Here is a 21194-nt window from a genome sequence, read left to right as displayed (position 1 = left end):
TATATATATTTAGCACTACAGTAGTAAGTAAGTGATCCTCAATTATGTGCACCCATTTTGTTGTCCTAGAACAATCCAAGTAAAGATTAATTTTTTCCTATTACAACTTTACTTGTCATTCTGTGTTTGGGTATTTTTTAAGGCTTCTCCAGGCTTCAACAGTACTTAAGGTTAAGACATTTCTGGGAAATTGCTGTGCATGTGGATACAGATATGTGCAGGGACAAGAAACTTCTGCAAAGTATTATGAGGGGTTTAGGATTAATATGTTCCATGTGCAGTGTAAGCTGTACTTCCTGAATTCTCTTTTAAGGAAAGAGACAGATCTGTTTGCTTCATTATCTAGCAAAAAAAGGCTTTACTACCTACTGAATAAAGGCTAAATCACAGAAAACTGATCATACCCTTGGTTCAGTAGTGCTACACACCTACCAAAACATGCAAAAAGCAAGGAAGCACAGCATCTGCTCCACTACCTTGGGGTACAGCAGGCACAGGAAGAGATGCAGTCTTTTATATCCCATCCTGAGTCATTGCATTCAGTCCTTCACCACCATGACATTGGTGAAAAGACCTCTACTGTCAAAACACCCAGAAAATGTTTCACAGGAGAGAGGTAAGAGAAGAGAAGAGAAGAGAGAGAGAGAGAGAGAGAGAGAGAGAGAAAGGAAAAAAAAAAAAAAAAAAGCCCTTTAACCTGAGGTTCACATCTCCCAAAGAAGCCAAAGAAGCCATATATTTCCCTTGTGGTTATGCTTTTTTCTCCCCCCCCAAATATTTAGGTTTTGCTGACAACAGCTTGCCTCAAATGCTATTTAAGCAGTAAGACATCACAAGACATATGCTATCCTAAGATAACACACACCTCTGAAGTGCTGTTAGGTGTAGCTGATGCCTCCAACTGCCTGATGAATTTGTTATCTCAAAGAAACACAAGGTTTGGGAGTGCCTTATATTGCAAACTAACCCTAAATTTAGTCTTTAAATAAATAAATAAAATCTGTGATTTTGCATCCTGTAATAAGAAAAAGAGATCTGACTTGGAGTAAATCCTAACTTCTGGCTCCCAAATAAAACTAAACTTTTTAGCTTTATACCTGTGATATGACAGAAACAATCATTTTAATGGCTATTTCTTTTTCTGTTATTTGAAGTAACAGAGATAATGAATTAATAAGTGAGGTTTAAGATTACCAACCTGGAAAACAAATTTCTGAAAGCAGGAGGGCAAGTCTTTCCCCATGGGTCCTGTACAAGGATGAGTATCTCAGTGCTCTAAATCCATGTTAAGTAAGCACCTGTATCAAAGTTACAATAATCATCAGCTGAGCTAGTACTTTTGCCTTTCAGATGGACACTTTCTCAACAGAGATTCTGCACTTTAAAAGGATGAAGGGTTGGATTTTTGCCCTCAGCACTGCTAAAGCCTAACCAAGCCATCAACAGAGTATCCACAAAAGACAATTCTGACACTTGCTCCTCCCCATGTCTTATCCCCTGTGAAGTTTGCATGCTACGGTACATTTCAGGATATGCAATTTACACTGGCATTGATTAGAGAAAAGAAAGATTTCCCTATTCTTCTCTAATCTCAGGCCATTAGGTGCCAAGTGGTTCAACAAAGCAGTTAACAATGATTCCAACCTTTCTGGCCTATGCTTAAAATCAAGCCAGCAGTTATAACTATTGCTGCATCAGGGCCAAAGTATTCTGCAATTTTCCAGTCCAAACCCATGCTGTCTATAATAAGAAAAACAAATTCACCATGAAAGTAAGTTCCCTACACATTTACAAATCCATTCATGGCACTGAAAATCATGTCTACCTGTCACTTACAAAATATGGGACAGTAGCAATCACACACCAAGTACAAGGATCCAAAAGTCTCCTTCTTCAAGGCCTAAGGCACTGAAAATTATAACGCTAAACTCAATGGTTTCCTCCATAGTTTCAATAAAATTCACTATATGCTTTTCATGTCCCTAAAAAATACAGGCTTGCTGATGATAAATTTTGTAGGCAATGAAAAGAAAACTGAGAAGAAGAAAAGCTATCAACCCATCACAAAGGGTTCCCTTAACTGCAGCAAAGTTGCTCTTGACTTTTACTGGTACAACTGGTACCACAGTTAGGCCCTTCCACAGTAAAGTAATCCAGCGCCTCAATGAGACTACTGGGTTAAAAAGTAATAAAGTGAAGTCAAGTGAGACCTAGTAAAACTTGTATTTGTAAGACACACCTGCAGAAAACAAATAATCTACCAAGGCTAGGCCCAACCACACATTACTTTTATATCCTGTGCAGCCCTGGGACTCCCCAACATTTCAGCTCCTGCAGAATTCAGCCTATCCCATCCACTGAGAGTACCTACTGCCAAATCTAATGCACTAAAAAAGAAAATCTGACTCTTGATCAAGGGCAAACTGTGAACCATAATGTTAAGAACCACAAAAAGATTTAACATTAAAGACATTTATACAAGCCCCTCGTTAGCAGTCATTTACAGATCAGCAGAATCCCACTAAGCACAGTCATGGAGCTATCCAAAGTATTTGGGAATCAGATTAAAACGCTACCATCACAATTTTCATCATCTGATTCTTGTTTTACTAGCTGGGGAGATGCAGTCCTCACTCACTGATCAGAAACTGCCTCTGCTTGAAAATAAAAGCACTACACAATGTGATCTTTTGACTGTAAATGTCACAAAGCAGTATTTCACAAGCTACAGTTTGATGTAATAGAAACATCCAGTACAAAGAGTTACTAGAGATGCTAAACTGACGTTTACAAGGCAGCAAGGTCAGAGCAGGTGTCAAGAAGTAAGGGATTTGTTAAAACTGAGGTTCTGTGCAGCAGGATTTCCAAGTGAACATCCCTATATGCAGACATCTATCGTATTTACTGACGAAGAGCTGAAAGCCCAGTATGAGCACTGGAATCCCTGTGCAACTGACTTAAAGGGGTATTTTTGACTGCACAAACTGAAACCAAGATTGCCAATACCTTTCCACACCCTTGGAAATATTTTTTTTTAAATGCTAGTGTATGGTAAGTGTGGAATGGTGACTGACAGCTCAGGAAGGAATAAACAAAGACATAAGCAATCCTTTGAAGCAGCACTTGGGACAACATTTCCAAAAACTGTGAAAGTAGTAGTATGAAGAAATAATCTTGGGCATTTTCCATAAGCTTCAGGGCAAAACTTACCTACTATGACCTACCTTTAAGAAACCACATTTCCTTGCTTCCTAAGAGATAAAATAAAGCTTGGGTAAACCTATCTCCCTCTTAGCACCTTGTACAATTTTTCTTCCAAGCTGAGTTGTGGTTTTGCTTATATCACAGAAGCACAGCAACAATAAGCTGCCTAAATAATACTTCTATCTCACTGTGTCACTTGTAATTGCATATGGTAACCTGCAAAAAAGGAACGCTAACAATTAAAGCTAAATACAGCAGAAGTCATCTTTGACATGCACAAAGTTCTTCTGCACTTAACACCCTCACAGAAATGTTTACAAGGAATAAAAGTAGTGCTACAGCTGGTCTAATAACTTTAAAAAGCTGCATAAGAAATTGTCTCTGAGCAGCAATAAAGGCAATCTCTGTCACGACAAGCCATTAATCTACTGAAGTATCCCAAGCTCTACCAATAATCCTTAGTTCTGACTTGAGCTGACTGTGTGTTATCTGTTCCTCATCACCATGCCCCATTTCAAGAGGAACTTGAATTGCTGTTTAACACTCTTGCTGGCCACCCACATTACCTGGGACTGGGTAAAACAGGCCTGGTAATGCAGAGCAAAGTGTGGTCATCAGGAACACAGTGGAATTTACCCAAGATTCCCACAGGGCAATTGTTGCATGTTCCTTAGTCAGTATGGTGTCAGGTTAATGGACAGCATTAAAGGGTACAGACTGCTTTATGCCAAAGCATTGCTGCCCTGTTCCAATCAAACACTTCCTGCATGGATTTGCTGAAGCATAGCTCCCACCATCAGCATAAAATACAGAAGGGGCAAGCAACTTCATGGGCGTGAGGTGCACCTGGCAAGGGAGGTATTAACCACTTCCTAGATGTCCCATGGCTTTTCTCTCTTCCTCTCCTCTCAGTACACACTGCATTGATCCTGGGTGCCAGAATTTTTCGTGCTATCCATTTTCTTGGGACAATCAGCATAATTTCTATTTTGTTCTGTTTCCTTGGTAAGTATTTCCATTAAGATCAACCCACAGTTAAAGACAAATAGAATCAAAAAATACTGCTGAGGGCAACACCACAGGAATGTGTATACTCACGTAAGAGATACCATCTGCAGTCTGGAGGAGAGTACAGGAGTCCAAAGGAGAGGAAAAAGTAACAAATGCTGCTGTGGAGACATACACAGGAGATATGACCTGTACTGGTCAAAAATGATAGTTCAACCTGCAGTGTTTTGCAGAGAAACCTCAGATCATGAGAAAGTACCACACTGCACATGCCTTTGCTAACATGTATCATGACTGGACTATCATTACAGTCCATTACATTGGACTTGCATTACAGCAAGGCAGATAGGAAAGAGAAATTTCTAAATGGTATTATTAGCTGTCTAATTATTAGCTGTCTGTATTCAAACTACGTAACAAACCAGGTAACAGGTCTAGTCCAAATTTGCTTTAAGGAACAGTTGAATTCTGCTAAGCCCCAACCAACATCTAATGGATCTCTTACTGCTAGCACAGGTTCTTTGCCTCTGCCCTACTTCCCCTATGATTTGAAGCATCAATTCGCTTGTAATTCCAAGTCCCAGAGTTTCATTGATCTCACTGGAGTTAAGAATCCAAACAACTAGTTTGAGTTGTAAAGCTGAAAGGGTATTCCAACAACCACCCCTCAGCAATGCCCAAATTAACTGGTGGTGAATGCGTAATCACAGCATAACATTCTTATCTTCACAGTTCTGAGACACTGTTCCTCCTTGAAACTGCCTTATTTCTTGGAAGCCTGGGGCAATAGTTACCAATTGTCCAGCACTGAAACATTCTCCAGTTTGTTATATGCTCCTTCAGCAAACTAAATATGTTAGATAACTTAAACATACTTAAGACTGTACACATAGAGCAAGATCTCATTTGCTGTAAAATGCCCCAAGAGCACTGCCCTTAGCAGCACAATGCTGTGGGATTTACACTGAGTGTCTGGCATGAGAAGCATCTGAAGTGTAATTAATCAAGATATGTAATAAAAATGTTTGGTTTTTACACAGTGGAGAGACCTCCCCTTGCACACAGAGAAACACTTTTTCATGTAGGAACAATGAAGTCCTGGTACTGGATACTGGCAGCTGTTCCATACACTCATGCTAGCAACACAAAACATTTACTAGAACTAGCTCTGTTCTCTGGAATTACAATACATTTTTATTTTTCTCATTTCATTTGCTTAGCTGTTTTATTCTTATTGTTGCTTTCTTCCCAAAAATTACAGCCTTGCTGCTTTACTAAAATATTAAAGCAACACTAAACAACTTTTACTTTTGAATTATGTTACATCAAAAGATTTCTGAAAAGATGCATTTCTCAATAAAGTTCCAGCTCCTAGACTTGTTATAATTCATATCTGAGCAAAACAAAGTTGAAATTTATGCTTCATAAATCTCTGCTATACTTTTTCCTCAGAACTTGCTAATGTTATGTTTCTATTCAAGCATTCCAGTTTATATATAGAATTTTCATGTAACAGGCCTGGGATAAATGGTATCTGTTACATCCCCAAGACTGTATAACCTGTAAGCAATTCATAGGCAGCTGTCTCTTCAGTTTACTAAAAAAAAGATACTAAATCATTCTCTGGCCATGCTCTACTAAGAGTTTTTGAAATGTAACAAACACAAAGAAAGAGGTCCAGACTTTCTCATTTTCACATGGAAATCCTCATGGAGTGACCCACCTGAGCACAGCACATCATGAGCCTTTAGAGCTTCAGTGCAAGCCATCAATGCTGGCACTGCCTTGGAGGGTCTGAACTCCAATGCCATTGCACACCTCTCTTGAGCCCCCCATCCCTCCTGAAACCTCATCATGTGGCTCAGCTCCCTTCACCAAGGTCCTGCTTCTTGCCATTCTCCTTTCTCTCCACCTGCACCTTACTCCCATCTCATCCCACTCCTTCATGGTGCTCATGTTCTATCTAAGCAGGTCCCACCACGCCACCAGTGATGCTTGAGGTAAACCAAGCACAGCCACACACCACTGTTTGGTATTCACTGTTTGAGTTTTTTTACATTCTGCAGAGTCTTGTGCCCACCTCAGTCAGGTCACGAGCTCCTCGGGCTGAAAGCAGTACTGGTACAGCGCCCATCACAACAGCCCTCACTCGCAGTCGTGTGTGCAATACAGGTGAATCAGTCTCTCCTTAAAACACTTCAAAAAATCAGAGGAGTCCAACAGAAGGGAAAAAAGGTAAAGAGAAGGGAGAGCAGAGGCAGGAGATAAAGGAAATAGAATACACAGGATGGTTTTTACTGGAAGCAGCATTCCAAGGTGATACATCCTCTCCTTTCCCTGATGTCCTTCCTTGACTTGGCCACGCTAGAAGCAGCATTCCTCTCCTTTATAACAGTCCTTCTCTTTTCTTCTTTTCTTTTATTTTCTTTCTTTTCCCCTCCTAGATAAATTTTAACATTTACTCCCAGCCCAGACTGACAATGACATGCAAGAAGAAGTACCACCTGTATGGCACTTCCTCACTGGCTGGGCTATCTCAGGTCTGTGCTTTTACTCCATGCTTGCCAAGAACCAAGAGGTATTTAAATTCTTTTCACTTCATCTCCTCATCTTTCCACCTGCCAACAGCAGTCACGGCCTCAAAAATTATTTTTCCTTCTTCATTTCAGGACTGACATATAGCCTAATGTAACAAACCCAAGCACCTTCGCTGCTAAAACCACCGTGGCAATGAAGGGGCTCATGCCTTAAAAATACTAACCACCAAATTACTTTCATATATCTAAAGCTACATTTTAGGTGAGAAGATGGAAGATTATAAAAACAGTGTTTTCCTTTCACTTTTATCAACACATATATAATCCCTCACTACTCTCTCAGTCATATCTCTGGGGTTCTTTTCAGGGAAAAATGAAAATCATTAAAAAAACCCAGCCAAAAACCTCAATTTGGGGAAGAGGTAGCAGCAATCTACAGATAGTTCACACAGCTTTGGATGCAACTTCGGTGAACATTAAGGTACAGTTTTTCAAGTGGCTTGAATGTTAAATAAAAATGAAGAATCATCTGGGGCAGGAATACCTCAAAAACATCCAAAGTCTGGTCTCAAGGAAGCAAAAGTGCTCTGAGCCACCTCTTCCCACATGGCTGTCACACAAAGCACAAAGACTTCATGTGTGATTTCTGCATGACAGGTATCACACAGTACACTATGTGTAGTTCTACAAAACTAGTATTTACCCTCCCTCCAACCAGATGAAGCACACTTTGTAGTCAGCCCAGCAGCTGATAAACTGGATTTGCAACACTACACGCCGGTTCCTGAGAAATCATGATGTTACTCAACAAAGGCAGCAGGGGCAAATTCCTGTTTAAAGGAGTGCCTGCCCTGGAGCCTCTCAACCCCAATTCTTGCTCTTCTCCCAGTGAGCCCTGTCAATAATCCCTGCTCCTGCCACCCTGACACCCTGAGCCCCTACACCTGCTGGCCCTAAGTGACCACAGAGGTGCTCTGCCAGCTTCCCTGCTGCAAGACCCCATGCGTCAACAGCGCTCCTCAGATTATTAAGAATTAAATGCACAAAGAAATACTTTCAGCTGAGTCAAGGCCACAGCATTCAATACTTGGCAGTCCCAAGGCCCTTTTCTGACACAGGATAACATAGTAATGCATGAAAAGGGGAAACAGAGAGTAAAGATAAGAAAGTAAAAAAAAAAAAAAAAAAACAACCAAATATTGTATAACCTTTTGAGTAGCACAAGATTTTCCTCATTACAGCCCAAGTAAAAATAATGCGGTAGAAATAATTTCAGGAGCAGGAACTGAGAGCCCTGCTTGTCAGCATCCACTGGGAAGGAAGCCTGTCCATGGGGCTGGAGCTCTATTCTTGATGGAAAATCTTCACCTGGAAGAGTAACTAAAAAAAGCTGCAGCAAAGGACAGCAAACTACAGCAGTTCTAGGACAAAATGTGCTTCAAGGCCATACCAGAACACCTCATTTTTGCAGGTACATACATGAGGGCAGAATCTGGCCTATATTCCATACACCTTAAGTTACTGTTCATAGGGGAGGGAAAAAAAAACCATCTTGAGTTACAGCAGAATCTGCAAAAGAATAAAATTAATCTTACAGCTTGTTGGACAGAAGGACTGCTGTTCCTTAGAACACAATACCAGGGCAGTGCTAATAAACCTCCATACCAAAAAGATAAAATTGGGAAACTTTAGTCCTGAACATTTGCCTATGAAAACTCCTTTTATACATAACAAAACAAATAAGCAAAAAAACCTTAAACTTTCTTTCAAATTAAAAAAATCTATCATTTGTTAAAAAAATGTTCCCTTCATTGAGACAGTGATTTGAGTTAAATAACCTCTAGTAATAGGCAGCATTTCTCTTGCACGGAAACATTTCTCATTAGCCAATTAAATACTTGATTAGCTCTTCAGCTGTGATACTAGCAAATATAAAATGCAGCAGCCACCCTCCCAGCCCATCATTGCAAATATATCCCTTTTCCAAAATGTGTCTTTATTCAGGCCCATCAGTTTGCTGCTTCTTTACAGTTAAAACAAACAAGGATCAATTTGATACCCAAGGAAGTGAGTTTCCAGTTGCTGGCATCAGTTAAGCCAGTAACTTTAATTCCTGTGAGAGCAAAGTGCTGTGTGACTAACTTTCCCCTTTCAGTCCTGCAGCAAGGGCTCAAAGCCTGAGTTGAGGCAAGAAGCAAAACAGGCAAAGATTTGCGAAAACTCCTCTTGTTAGAAATAAAATATGGAGAGCATATAAGAACAGTTTTCCTATTTGAACATCATACAAAGAAGTGTTGCAGTATTTTTGCCCATGTCCAGAGAAATGGTTTTCCATCCCAGCAGTTCTGATTGCAGCACTGTACATTTCACTGGTGCAACATGGCAGCCCCATTTAACTCTAGACAAAGCTGCAGTTTTATCACCATACCTTGTGTCAGCTGAACCTAAGTATGTCAGGTGGCAGCTGATGGACTTGCACACAAAGTAGCATGTACCCAAAAAGAAATTTAAGTGTTCAAGAATCCAACAGCACATAGGAAAGCCAAATTCTGAGTCTTTTAAACTTGCAGGTAATCATACCGCAAATATTTAAGAATCTGTAGGAATCTAGCTTGTCACTAGACTTTCTGGAATTGTTTTTTTTATGGAAAGGTAAAAAAGAAAAAAAAAATTGGTGTTCTTGGATTAATTTGAATATATCCACAATTGCTTAAAAAAATTATGAAAAACATGTAACAATTCACAATTCTGGTAAATGTTGCTTTGCTGCTGTGAGGTCTGAAGCCAGGAGAAAAGGCAACATTATATAATATCCTGAAAGAGCAAGGTAATTGAATAAACCCACTCTCTTCCACAATGGTGCAGATTACTTCATCCACGATGGTCTTGAAAATGAGTTTAACTCTATAGATAACTATGTTCTTCACAACAAAAGGAATGAAAATGAGAGGAAACCGTTTTTGTTCACCAAACAGAAAACAAACAAAAACCAGCAGAAGGGCTAGTAAGGAGAGAATGGTTAATCTCACATTTCTAAAAGGGTATTATAAACAAAGCATGGTGAACAACAAAAATAAAGGATTAAAAAAAAAAGATACGAAAGTGCTTAATGGTGTTCTTTTAAATATTTACTTTGCTCTATTTGGAGAATAATTTGTTCCATTTAGTAGCATTGGGCTCAAAGGACTGCTTTAATCCAGAGAGATTAATTATAGCCTTTGGAGTTATAAACACAATTTGGGAAGTGAAGCGGAGAAGAGGAGAGAGACTCCTCTCATGCTGGCATTTTAACAAGTTTATGTGCTTTGGGGCTACGCTATGCAGGCTACACCTCTACACTGCAGGCAGAACAGGACACCCATGAATTGTGGAAAAGCAGCCTCCAGGACATCCAGGGGGCTATCCTGAATATCCTACAGTGTTGCTATAGGCAACTAAAATACTTCTCAGGTGTCCTTCATCAAAATTCAAGTTCACCAGCACATTACAAAAACATCATCTTGCTCTTATTACCAGCACCATGCTTTCACGTATTTCTCCCTCTGGTCATCACTGTGTCCCAGACCAGGAGACAAAGGGACCAGCAACAATTACTGGGGCAAAGGTGGGAGCAATCTTACCTAGCAAGGGATTGGCTGCTCCCTCCTCCGAGCTCTCCTCAGCCCCCTCCTCTCCCAAGGCAGAGGTGGCCGAGTCCTCCGGGGCAGATGCAGAGCCAGGGGTGCTGGGCCCGCTGACCGAGCCCGAGTCCCCTTCCTCGCTGCTGGAGCCGTAGCGGTCGGGCTGGGCGGCCGTCCCGCCCTCGCTGCAGCTCCTGCGCTCCTTGCGGTGCACCCGCGAGTGCAGCACCATTTGGTGGTAGGTGCGGAAGATCTTCCCGCACTCAAAGCACTCCGTGGACTTGTTCTGGGCAGCCCGCCGGCTCTGCCGCGAGGCAGGGCGATAGTCCAGATCCCCGGGGGCAGGCGGGCAGCTCTCCCCCGCTGGGACACTGCCGGGTTTCTCCAGGCGCCCACCGGTGCAGCTCTTCTTCTTGGGGTTGCTGGGCGAGTCCTGGTCTCGCTTGCGCTTCTCCTGGTTGACAAGGATATACTCCCTCTTATCCTTGTCATAAGTCACGTCTGCATCTGCCAGGGCCTCATCCCATCCCACATACTTCACATACTCTGAGGGCTCTACTACTTTTCCTTTGGTGGCCAGCTGCCAAGCTTGGTAGCTACTGACCGGATCCAGCTCAGCTACTCTTTTCCCAGGCTGTCCTCTCATAACTCTATCCAGCCCAACAGATGGCCGTAGATTGAGACACTGCAAGAAAAACTGCTTGGTTACCGAGGAGCTCAGGCTCCCATCAGTCAAGCCCTCAGCTTTATCCCCGGTGCTGCCCGGCTGCACACGGTAGTGAACAGCATTATGCACTTTCAGGCTTTCCATATTTGTAAACAGATTTCCACACTTGGTGCAAACTTCATAAAGAGATAGGCCGGTCACAATTGTCTCCTCTTGTATCACATCATTGATAGTGGCAATCAGCTCCAAATCATTTTTTGGTTTGTTTTTGCTCCCAGACCTGGGGCCATGCGACTTCATGTGGTTTTTGAGAAACCAGGGCTCCTTGAATCTCCTGCCACAAATATGGCACCCGTGATCAAATGACCCCCTGTGCTTTTTCATGTGAGCTTTCAGGAACCAGGTTTGACTAAAGGTCTGACCACAGACTTCGCATGGGAACTCGCCCACATTCAGCTCGCTCTTGCAGTTCTCAGTGTAGGTCTCCCCATTGGGGACCTGAGCTGTTATATGGTCTTTCTCTATGTGGTTTAACAGCGTCTCCTCCCTCAGGGTCATGTAGCTGCACAACCTGCACTTGAATGGTTTGTGGACCTGGTGCAGGTGCTGCTCCAGGTCCTTCTTCCTTTCGAATTTGTTTTTGCAGAAGGTGCACTGGTAAGAGGTCAGCTTGTCATCCTCCTCAGCTGGTGCCATCTCTGTGACCTCCTTCTTGCTGCTTCTCAACAAGATCTTGCTGCTATCGACCTGAGTGGTACCGTTCAATATCTTGTTGCAGGCAGACGTACTTTTAGTGGGGCTGGTGCACCCGCCAAGGCCCTCAGAAACGCCCATCTCCCCCAGCTGTGCCTCTCCCATCTCCGCCTCGTGCCCCTGACTTAAAGTGCCTGTCCTGTGACTGCGGATGTGAATCTTCAGGTTGCCCTTTTGGGAAGCTCTGTGATCACAGTAAGGGCATTTGTAGGGCTTCTCACCTGTGTGCTTCCTCATGTGCTGCGACAGGGAGCTCTGAAAAGGGAAACTTTTACCACAGATGCAACAGCTGTGGCACATGGTCTTGTCAGCATCCACGTCGTTCTTGCTTAGCTTGCCAGGGCTGGAGGATCTCCGTAACTCCATTTCTGCCTCTCTGCTACGATCCATCTGTATTACTGCAGCAGGGGGTAAGCGGGGCAGGAGGACAAAAGCATGTCCGGCAGCAGAGGAGGGCTGGACCGCGTTCTCAATCATACGGTTCTGCAGAGAGGGGTTCTATTGCTTCATTCTCAGGGTGACGCTTCTTTCAGCCGCTCCACAGAGTCCACAGCACCAATTTATTTCTGTGTGCTTTGTAAGCAGAAGGCATAGATCACCTGAAACAAGAACAAAATCACACAAATGTACAGATTCTTAAATATATTCAAACCTGTTCATGTTTTGAATTCAGCAGCTTCCATCACTCACTCCGCACTCAGAAGCACACCATATGACAATCTATTGCACCAAAAGGCAGTAGTTTCTCTTTCTGTTGATATTCTAGACTTCAATGACAAGCAAAATTACTAAATAAGTAAAATCCATAAAAGAGCAAATACTCATTTCCATACGCTGACATCACACTTGAACGAAGTGCAAACTTTAAAAATATTTTTTGTTTTAAAACCAGGCAGAAGTGGCTAAAAATACACCTTAAATGAGGAAAACATTTCTTGTGGGGGTTATTACACTTTAAATCTGTGGCTTTACCATCATGTGTAATTTCATGTAAAATACTTACTTGCCAAAGATAAAAGGCTTTCCTAGAGACTTTAGTAAGTATCATATTCCTGCTGGCAACTGCATTACTTTGTGTCTCAGACAGCTCGGCTGTGCTTGAAGTGGCAGGCACAGAAAGGCGCAAAGGCTGAGGACGCTCAGTACTTTGATTACAGAGCAAACAAGAATGCAGAGCCTGACAAAGCACTCATGAAAACTAAAAGTTATTTCCTGCCAGATAGTGAACTAAAAAGACCCTCCAAGTATAAATTTCAGTCTCAAACTAACAAAGCAAAGTGATGATGTAGCTATCAAATTACCTCAAATGTGAGTGATTTATGTCAACATGACACACAGGAAATGACACCACCACCCACCTCAATGAAACAGAATTTTAACTATAAACAAACAAACAAAACAAGAAAAAAAACTCTGATTAACAGAGCAGATTAATAAAACTTTAAATATTTTTGTATCTCTTCATGAATAAATGCAAGGGTCAGTATCTTAGTGCAAGATGAAACACACCAGCACCTTGTATACAGCAAAAAACAATGATCAAAATCCACACAGGCTGTTTCTTTTCCAATTACTACACTGTAAAACAAAATCTTCCCCTTCTCCTACCCTCATTAAGGATTACAAACACCACATGACTAAGATCAAAGAACACAGCATTCTCTAATGAAGAGAACTGATCTATTGCCACATTAAGAAAACATCAGCTTCTTAAAATGTAGCTAAAAATATGCAGAGCACTAATGAGACCATATATTCCCACATCCATCACTTGACATCTATGACTCAACAAAGAGCTACAGATCTACAGCTGCAAATTTTAAGATTTCTCACTGTATTCACCTCTGAGTCTCTTCAAAACGTAAATAAGCAGTCTTACCACAGCACCAGCAGGAGCTAAACAAAAAGCAAGACTGTCGCAATGCTCATCTCAGTTATGGGCTACAGAAGAATTTCATTACATTTAATTTGATCTAGCCCTCTTATTTGCTACAAGACATTCATTTCTGGGCTGGTATTTCTGCATATCTAGTATCCATTTAGCATGTTAGGGAGTTCTCAAACAGCATCAAACCCAAACTACCTTCTGCTCCGAGAGCTGGCAATAACATTTAAGGGATGAGTTACAAAAGCAATTTCATTTCTTGAATGAAGCATTTTTTATTATTCAAAAAAAAAAAATAGGTATCTCAAATTCAGAAGTCCACATGAGCAGGAAGTTTACAAACTACAGAATCTAAACTGATCTTTGAAATTAGTCATTTAAAATCAAACAGAGACAGCCTCAGAAGAAACTTCCTTGGTGAATAGAGGATGTCAGCCACTGAAATTGTGGCTGCACCAGAAGGTACAAACACACCACAGTGTGGTGTGTTTATATTGCCCATCAGTGGAAGAAACAACTTAGAGTAACATCTTATTTATCTGACCCACAACCTAAAACTGCCAAGTGACAACCTATATTGTCTTATAACCAAAGATTTAACCTAGAAGTCATTAAATCATAAAAAGAAACACCAGGTTGAAGTATACTATGCTAAATGCAAGTAAACAGTTTCTTCTGAAATGTTCCACACCATTTCAGAAAAGAAATATAAAGCTTTGGGAACAAATTTTTTCCATGTATTTTATACATTGTTTTCTACATTCTTAATTTTCTACAGCTTACACCAGTCAGGATATTGCTTCTATTGGCAGGCTGATTTTTAGACTAACAACTTTTTTTTAATTTTAAAATGTAGGGCCCATTTTAACTCAACTTTCTGCAGTGTTTCCTGTCTGAAAGTTCAAGAGAGCTTTAAGAGCAAAGCTTAGACAAGAATGCTGTACACAGCAGTCCAAGCACATGTAGATCGAAAGCTTCAGAGTCCCTTTGTTTACTTGGCCACAGATTCCCTGGGCTTAGTCTTGACATATTTCACTTTAATTATTTATAGCATTTTCATTAATGAAACTTAGTTATGAAAATGAGGCTATGAAGAAAGCATTACTTATAAGAAGGGTATTAGCCACTCACAGGAGATCCCCCTAGTCCTGTATTAAATTAGGCCTGAGGGGGAAAAATGTCAGACTTAAAAACTACTGAATAATTTTATTAGTCTAAAATACTTAATGGAAGTGTTACTGTCTTCACAAAAATATTCTGAGAATTTTTTTTCGTCTTTATTAGTTAATCTTGCCCAATGCACTGCAATCTGTGACTTAGGAGTTGAAATAAAGTATTCCTAGACTTGAATTATTCCAATTCATGCACACATAAGACTCACAACATTTCAAGTCTGATATTCCACAAACAAAATTCTGGGGGAAAGAAGAATGTTCACCCAATCTGAGCTTGTTTTACACAGCACATGGAGGTCAATATATAAACAACTCACTTCTCTCTCCTCATATAATTTGAGTGGCTGCTTAGAAGTAATTCTTCCAGCAGGGTCTCTCTGCAGAACAGCAAAGCTGGTTCATTGGAAAACAGTAAATAAAATTACAACTTTGAAAAAAAGCTTCAATTTAGAAGACTGAACATACAAAATAAGGGAAAGATCAAAAGATCACCTGTAAAAAATTCTAACAATAGAAAATAACATTCTGTCTTAATAATTTTTACTTTAAAGGTTAAAGTAAAAGATTTTACTTTAAACATTAAAGATGGCACAATGGATAGAAGACAACTGGTAAATCAAACAACACCAGTTACTCTTTCATGAGAAGTAAAATTTTGCCATCGTTACCTTTGTTTCTTTCAGCTGATGTGATGCTAAAAAAGGTTGTATTTTGAAATAATTCCAGATTTTAAAGTATTCTGAAATAATTCTCTATCAGCACACATGGAATGCAGCCACCTCCAGCTACCCTCAGGCTGCTGAAACTGTTTCAGGTGCTAAGCAGCAGCCCTCCACTGCTTTGGTCCAAGCTCACCCTGCAGTTCCATAGCACTGGCTCATCACACAGAATCCACAGCACAGTCACACCCACCCTGCAGATTCCTCCCAGACTGTCACAGCACAGAAAGCCCTACCAGCAGAGAGGCAAGCCATAAGAAAACACAAGTGAATGTAAACCATAAATTAATACATAGTCTTTAAAAATATTTTCTGGCACTGCAGTCTATGCCAAATGCCATCCAGCTACTTGGGGGAGCTGTGATACTCTAAGGGGCAGAGGAACTAGATTCAGTTCATTTTGTTGAACTAGGAACCAGCAGCTCAGTTCATGTAAGAAGCAGCTGGCCAGTATCCATGAGGCATTTTCAGCCCCTTTAAATACACTTATCATCACTGTTTACACACAAGTTTGGTATATAAAGCAAGATGGAAGAGAAAAATGAACAAAGACTGAAAACTATGAGGGGTGGTGTGCTGAGAAATAAATGCCTTTGCACAGCCAAATATTTTAGTTATAAGGTTTCTTCTTGCACTATTGCCTCAGCAGATTCTTTGCCTTGACACACATGGGAACAAAAAAAAACAAACTTTGTTTTATTCCCCTGGTGCCCCCGAAGGGAAAACAAGCTTCCCTACACACTTAAAGCAAGTACTTGTCAGAATCTACTCTATTTCAAACATTCAGGCATCAAAACTCCTTTGGTTTTTAAAACTAACTTGGACAGAGTTGTTTCCTTTCAGAGAAAGCACATTTGACCAAAGTGACTTGCTCTCACCACAGAGCCCCCCCATCTTTTCCATCACCATCCATGACTTTCCCAGTGAGCCGGTGGTAGCCTGTCCCTGCTGGCAGCTCAGCAGGTACCCTGGTGCACGGCTGCATCACCCTCACAACTTCTGCAAGACCCTCATCTAGCCTTGCCATGAACAGAAGCACAGGGAAAGAGCACTTTGTGTAACACAGGAACACTCTGAAATACATATTACTCTTTTCTTCATCCCACCTTCATACTCTGGAAGAGGACCAGGTATTGAGGACTGCCCACAGGTCCTCAAAGGAAAGACACAGCCTCCTAAGGACCTTTTGTGCCTCTTGGAAAACAATTAATAAAAAGAGAAATTGAAAATAAACAACACAGGAAAACTAGAGAGGGAGAATAAATTAAGACAAAAAGAATTCAAAAGATACTACACTGGAAAAGTAATTGCAAATTCATTTCTTATATACAAATATGCTGTGCAGTGCAGACAGAGAAAAACATATAAAATTATTCCTGTTCCAACACAGAACAAGCAAAGTATGTATTTCTTTTAAATTTCTCCTCAATTAAACATGATTTTTAAAATCATATTGCATGATATATAGTGGTAAGAAGGGAAAACTCTTCAGTAAATAATAAAGAAGAAAATACAATTTGGGAAGACACAGACACCTACTGAAATAGCAGAGTGTATATTTTAAAACAAACCGCTTTCAGTCTGGGTGTATTTCAAGTCCCATCTGAAAGATAAATGCACTGGAGAAACAATCGCTCTTCTAATCTCCAAGAGGTTTGAACATACACTGCAATCACACCACCATGTTCCTCTGCCAAGAGCAACAAGGACTTTCAACAAAAAAAAAAAAAAACTAAAAGAAAACCTATGGGAGGCATGATCTGATCATGATAGGTTGAAAAATATCTTACTGAAATTCCTTCTAGATGATGAAATGATAGGACACAGCATGTAAATATCTAAGTGAATTTGAGGAAGTTGTGTTTTTGAAGAACAGCGACCTGGAGTGGAGAGAGGCTCTCTGCTGATTTGAGAAGGCTCAGGTCACCTCAGAGCCAAACAGGCTTTGCCATTCAGGGCAAAGGTGCCAGACGAGAGCGAAGTGCCGGAAGAGAGGGGACAAAAGGCACAACATTGTGCAGCTGCCCCACCAGCCCTGGAGCTCTCTGAACCACAGAGACCTTTCCCCCCCTCCATGTCTTCTCTCTGGGCTACAGACTCTGTCCTCCACACACACCAGCCTTGCTCTACCTGCACACCCTCCTCCTCCCTTTGTGAGGGGACATGGCTTCTTCAGGACAGCCACATCCCACAGGGCTCATCAGTCCATCGCCCTGACTAAAGGCTCAGTCCTGCCATCCTTATCTACACACCAGTCCTACCCAAATGCCTCTCACAGCCCATGTCACCAAACTATATACCACAGACTACACCAGAACTACGAGCTTATCTTTAAACAGTAAGCCTATACCTGAATTTGCAGGAAATTCTGGCATTGCACAACCTACAAAGATAAAGGTAGCATAGTTCTAAATGGATTTTTTGAGAGTAACCCAAACTAACCCAGTAAAAACCTATCCAAAAATCCCAAGCCAGTTGCAGAAGACTGGCAAATTTTCCAAATGCATTCAGTTATCAGAAGTAGCAATCTGGACAACAGACCTCCTGAAGTCTGTTGAAGCCTGCCAAAATTGACACAGGACTGAAAAAGAAAAACAAAAAGCTTCTGGAAAAACAAACAAGAAATTTCTATTAATCTATTTCCACTCAGGCTTTTAAAATCCTTGGGCAGCATTTTGCAAAACGTTTTCTGTTTAATTATTTTCAACCAGCCTTCCCCTGCAGCTGGTGAAGCTCTTCCCATTTGCAAAGTTTGCTGTCTGAACCCTGAGATATTATTTTGAGCTTCTCCAAATACATCATGTGTTTTTGTGTCTTTCTCCCTCCATGAGCTAATGACATTTTGCAGCAGGCTTCCGAGCAGCAGCCAGGAAAGCAGAGTCCGGCCTTTCCCAACTGGTGCCGCACCCTTCGCAGAGGAAGGAATCCATGAAATAAAGGTAAAAACACTAACGCTGAAAAAGCTGGAGAGGTACGAATTTGCAACGAGGTGATTGCTCTCAAAATGAAGTCAACAAAACCTCTGTAACCCAGATTTTTTTGTGGGTCCTCAGGAATCAGTTCAGGAGCAAGGCTGGGTGGGGGCAGGGGGGAGTTTGTTTTCACACTGCTACAGGGTATGTTGAGAAACACAGAGCTGTCACCCACTCAGTACATACTTTGTGTTTTAGTGTACTGTGCGTGTTTTTCTTCTGAGAGACAAAGAAATGTACTTTACTAGTTACACTGTAGTATTCTAAGCGATGAATTGAAATGTATCATTAACATCCAGGACAAGCTTTATCTTGCTACCAAAACAAAGGGACCATTCTTTGAACAAATTGAGGGGGAAAATCCCATAATGACAATGAAGAGTTCCTCTCCCTAAAAACTGTGCTGCACAAGAGTAACAATTACGGGCTTATATTCTGCAGACTGAGGTTGCGAATGGCTGCATGAAGCGATGCATTCACTATTGGGAGAGTAAGTACCATTGATGACAAGGCCTTGGGGCTTCTGCTGTTCGCAGACCAATCAATAATCCATTATGAACAAACTACATTTCCCCCTAATATGAAGAAATGAATAAAAGGGAACCACTAACACTAGTACTTTCATGGAAAAAAACCTAACAATGCAAAAATCACAAAATGCCATCACAAGACTTAAAACTATTGGTGATGTCTAACACTGACAGAACTACCCACAATAATCCTTTATTTTACAGCAGTTGCTGAGACCGCTACATTATATTAAAAAAAAAAAGGAAGAAAAAAAAAAGAAAAAAAAAGCTTATTTTAACAGCAAGATCTTTTTCAAGGCTACTTATTCTGGCTGCAGGACAAAACAAAAAGCAACAATTAATCTTTCAAGGCAAGGAGGAGAAAATGAACTAACTTCACCCAAACATCTACCAGCTTGCTTCAAACTATTTTCTAATGCAACGTAAATAGGAACTTCTAATTAGAAATAACTGTCCAAATGTGACTGGTCAACCATAACAAGACTTTATTGCAGCAGCTGCGTTACCATCCAGACACGAGGCCCTGAAACTGTTGTTCTCCCATTGTCATTGTCAGATGCTACAATACAATCAAGAGAGGATCCATTTAAATAGCACAACCACAGCAAACCTTAGCATCCTGAGCCCAGTTTCTACCCAGACCTCTCAGCACAGCACCAGAAGGCAGAAGAGAAAAGCTCTCCTGAAAAATTACAGATAAATAAATTAAAAAAACCAAAAAGTTACTGATTTTTTGGATGGGTAACAGTAAATTAGACCCAAAGGAAACACTGAAATTGATACTAGTAATGCAAAAGGCAGCCTATGTCCTTTTTCTGAAATGTAAAGACTTAGTAGGTAAAGTTGACCCTGCAGGGTGGGGGGCTAGCGGGAATGAATGCACAATGTGATTATTGATCAGCCCTAGAAAAGCCAAGAACTGCACCAGTGCAGATGTGATTTTTCTTTTCCTAGGGTCATTACTGATATATATTGGCAAGTCAAAAGCTCTTATTTTGACATGCTGTAACAGTATCATTAATTCTGAAAATAAGCATCAACTTCGGTTACAAAAAAAAAAAAAACACCCTTAAAAAATTCCAATGACAACAACAAATGACCCCTCCATTTTACTTCAGTGTAACAGTAATGTTTTCCTATTTGGCCACACCGACCAAGGGAATTACTTTAGTGGCTTATTATTCCCAAAATCTAAGATTTAAAAGTTGAAGAAACATTTACAGTTCTGATAGTTTCAAATAAAAAAGGAAGTCAGCTACAAGCAAAGTCACCTCAATCCTGTGTGTTACCTCCTTATTCAAATCGATGGCATTGATGCTGTCTATTCATGCATGTCTATGGAGATGCATATATATATGGGCAGCTCAGTATTTTCCCAGCATCCAATAGTGCTTTTATATTTAATGATCTTGTTAGGGCTTCCACTGCAGACCAATTTACACGGAGTTGTAACATGGCCATTTTAATCTTCAGTGGGGGGGGCTGATTTCAAACTGTATGGGCGGGGTAATTTTCCTGTTAATATGCTCTATTTCAAGCTCAGCTTCTATCTTACAACAGCAAAAAAATTTAGAAGTACCTTTTTTTATTTGCAGTGTCACGACAAGGACATACTTAGGTATTTTGCAATTTTTACATTATCTGTATAGAAGAACAGGGGACTGGATCATCAGCTGGCAGAAAACACAGGAGTGCAGTACATGGCACACACAGACACATACCCACCCACCCTTCTTGCTGCCTCTTTCCTTTGCCCCATCAATGCAAGCTACACACAAACCACATCCTCAGCTGTCGTAAGTGTGCACAGTGCCATGAAATCAATTTGTATCAATTCAGAAGCTGCACCGCTAACTAAAACTGGAATGCCTTTGTGCTGTGTACATCAAGACCTGAATGCAAGAAAAACATGAGCATAATTGAAGGTAAACGTTTTGAATTGTTGATTTCCTACCCCAGCAAAAGTTACGAGAAGCAACTTTGCCCTAAGTGCCCACCCAAATTCCACTCTGTCACAACTACCAATTGCACCAATAAGGACCAAACTTCAGTGCTTTAGTAGACTCACCCAGCACTGTAACTTGCCCATAGCAGACCTCAAATGTGAAAAGCTGTATGTTTAAT

General features: G+C 40.9%; 1 protein-coding gene across 1 annotated transcript in view; it reads right to left on the bottom strand.

Annotated features, from left to right (window-relative positions):
- ZNF516 (zinc finger protein 516) overlaps positions 1 to 21194 on the bottom strand; it is a 102052-nt gene that overhangs the window by 47385 nt on the left and 33473 nt on the right. The window contains exon 2 of the mRNA XM_036378891.1: positions 10370 to 12388. Coding sequence (XP_036234784.1) covers positions 10370 to 12266 — 1897 coding nt within the window. The 5' untranslated portion in view covers positions 12267 to 12388. The remainder of the gene's footprint in view (positions 1 to 10369; positions 12389 to 21194) is intronic.

Source organism: Molothrus ater, chromosome 1 (genome assembly GCF_012460135.2).
Source record: "Molothrus ater isolate BHLD 08-10-18 breed brown headed cowbird chromosome 1, BPBGC_Mater_1.1, whole genome shotgun sequence".
Taxonomy (NCBI): Eukaryota; Metazoa; Chordata; class Aves; order Passeriformes; family Icteridae; genus Molothrus; species Molothrus ater.
Note: the sequence above shows the minus strand (reverse complement) of the source record. Positions and strands in the feature narration are given on the sequence as shown.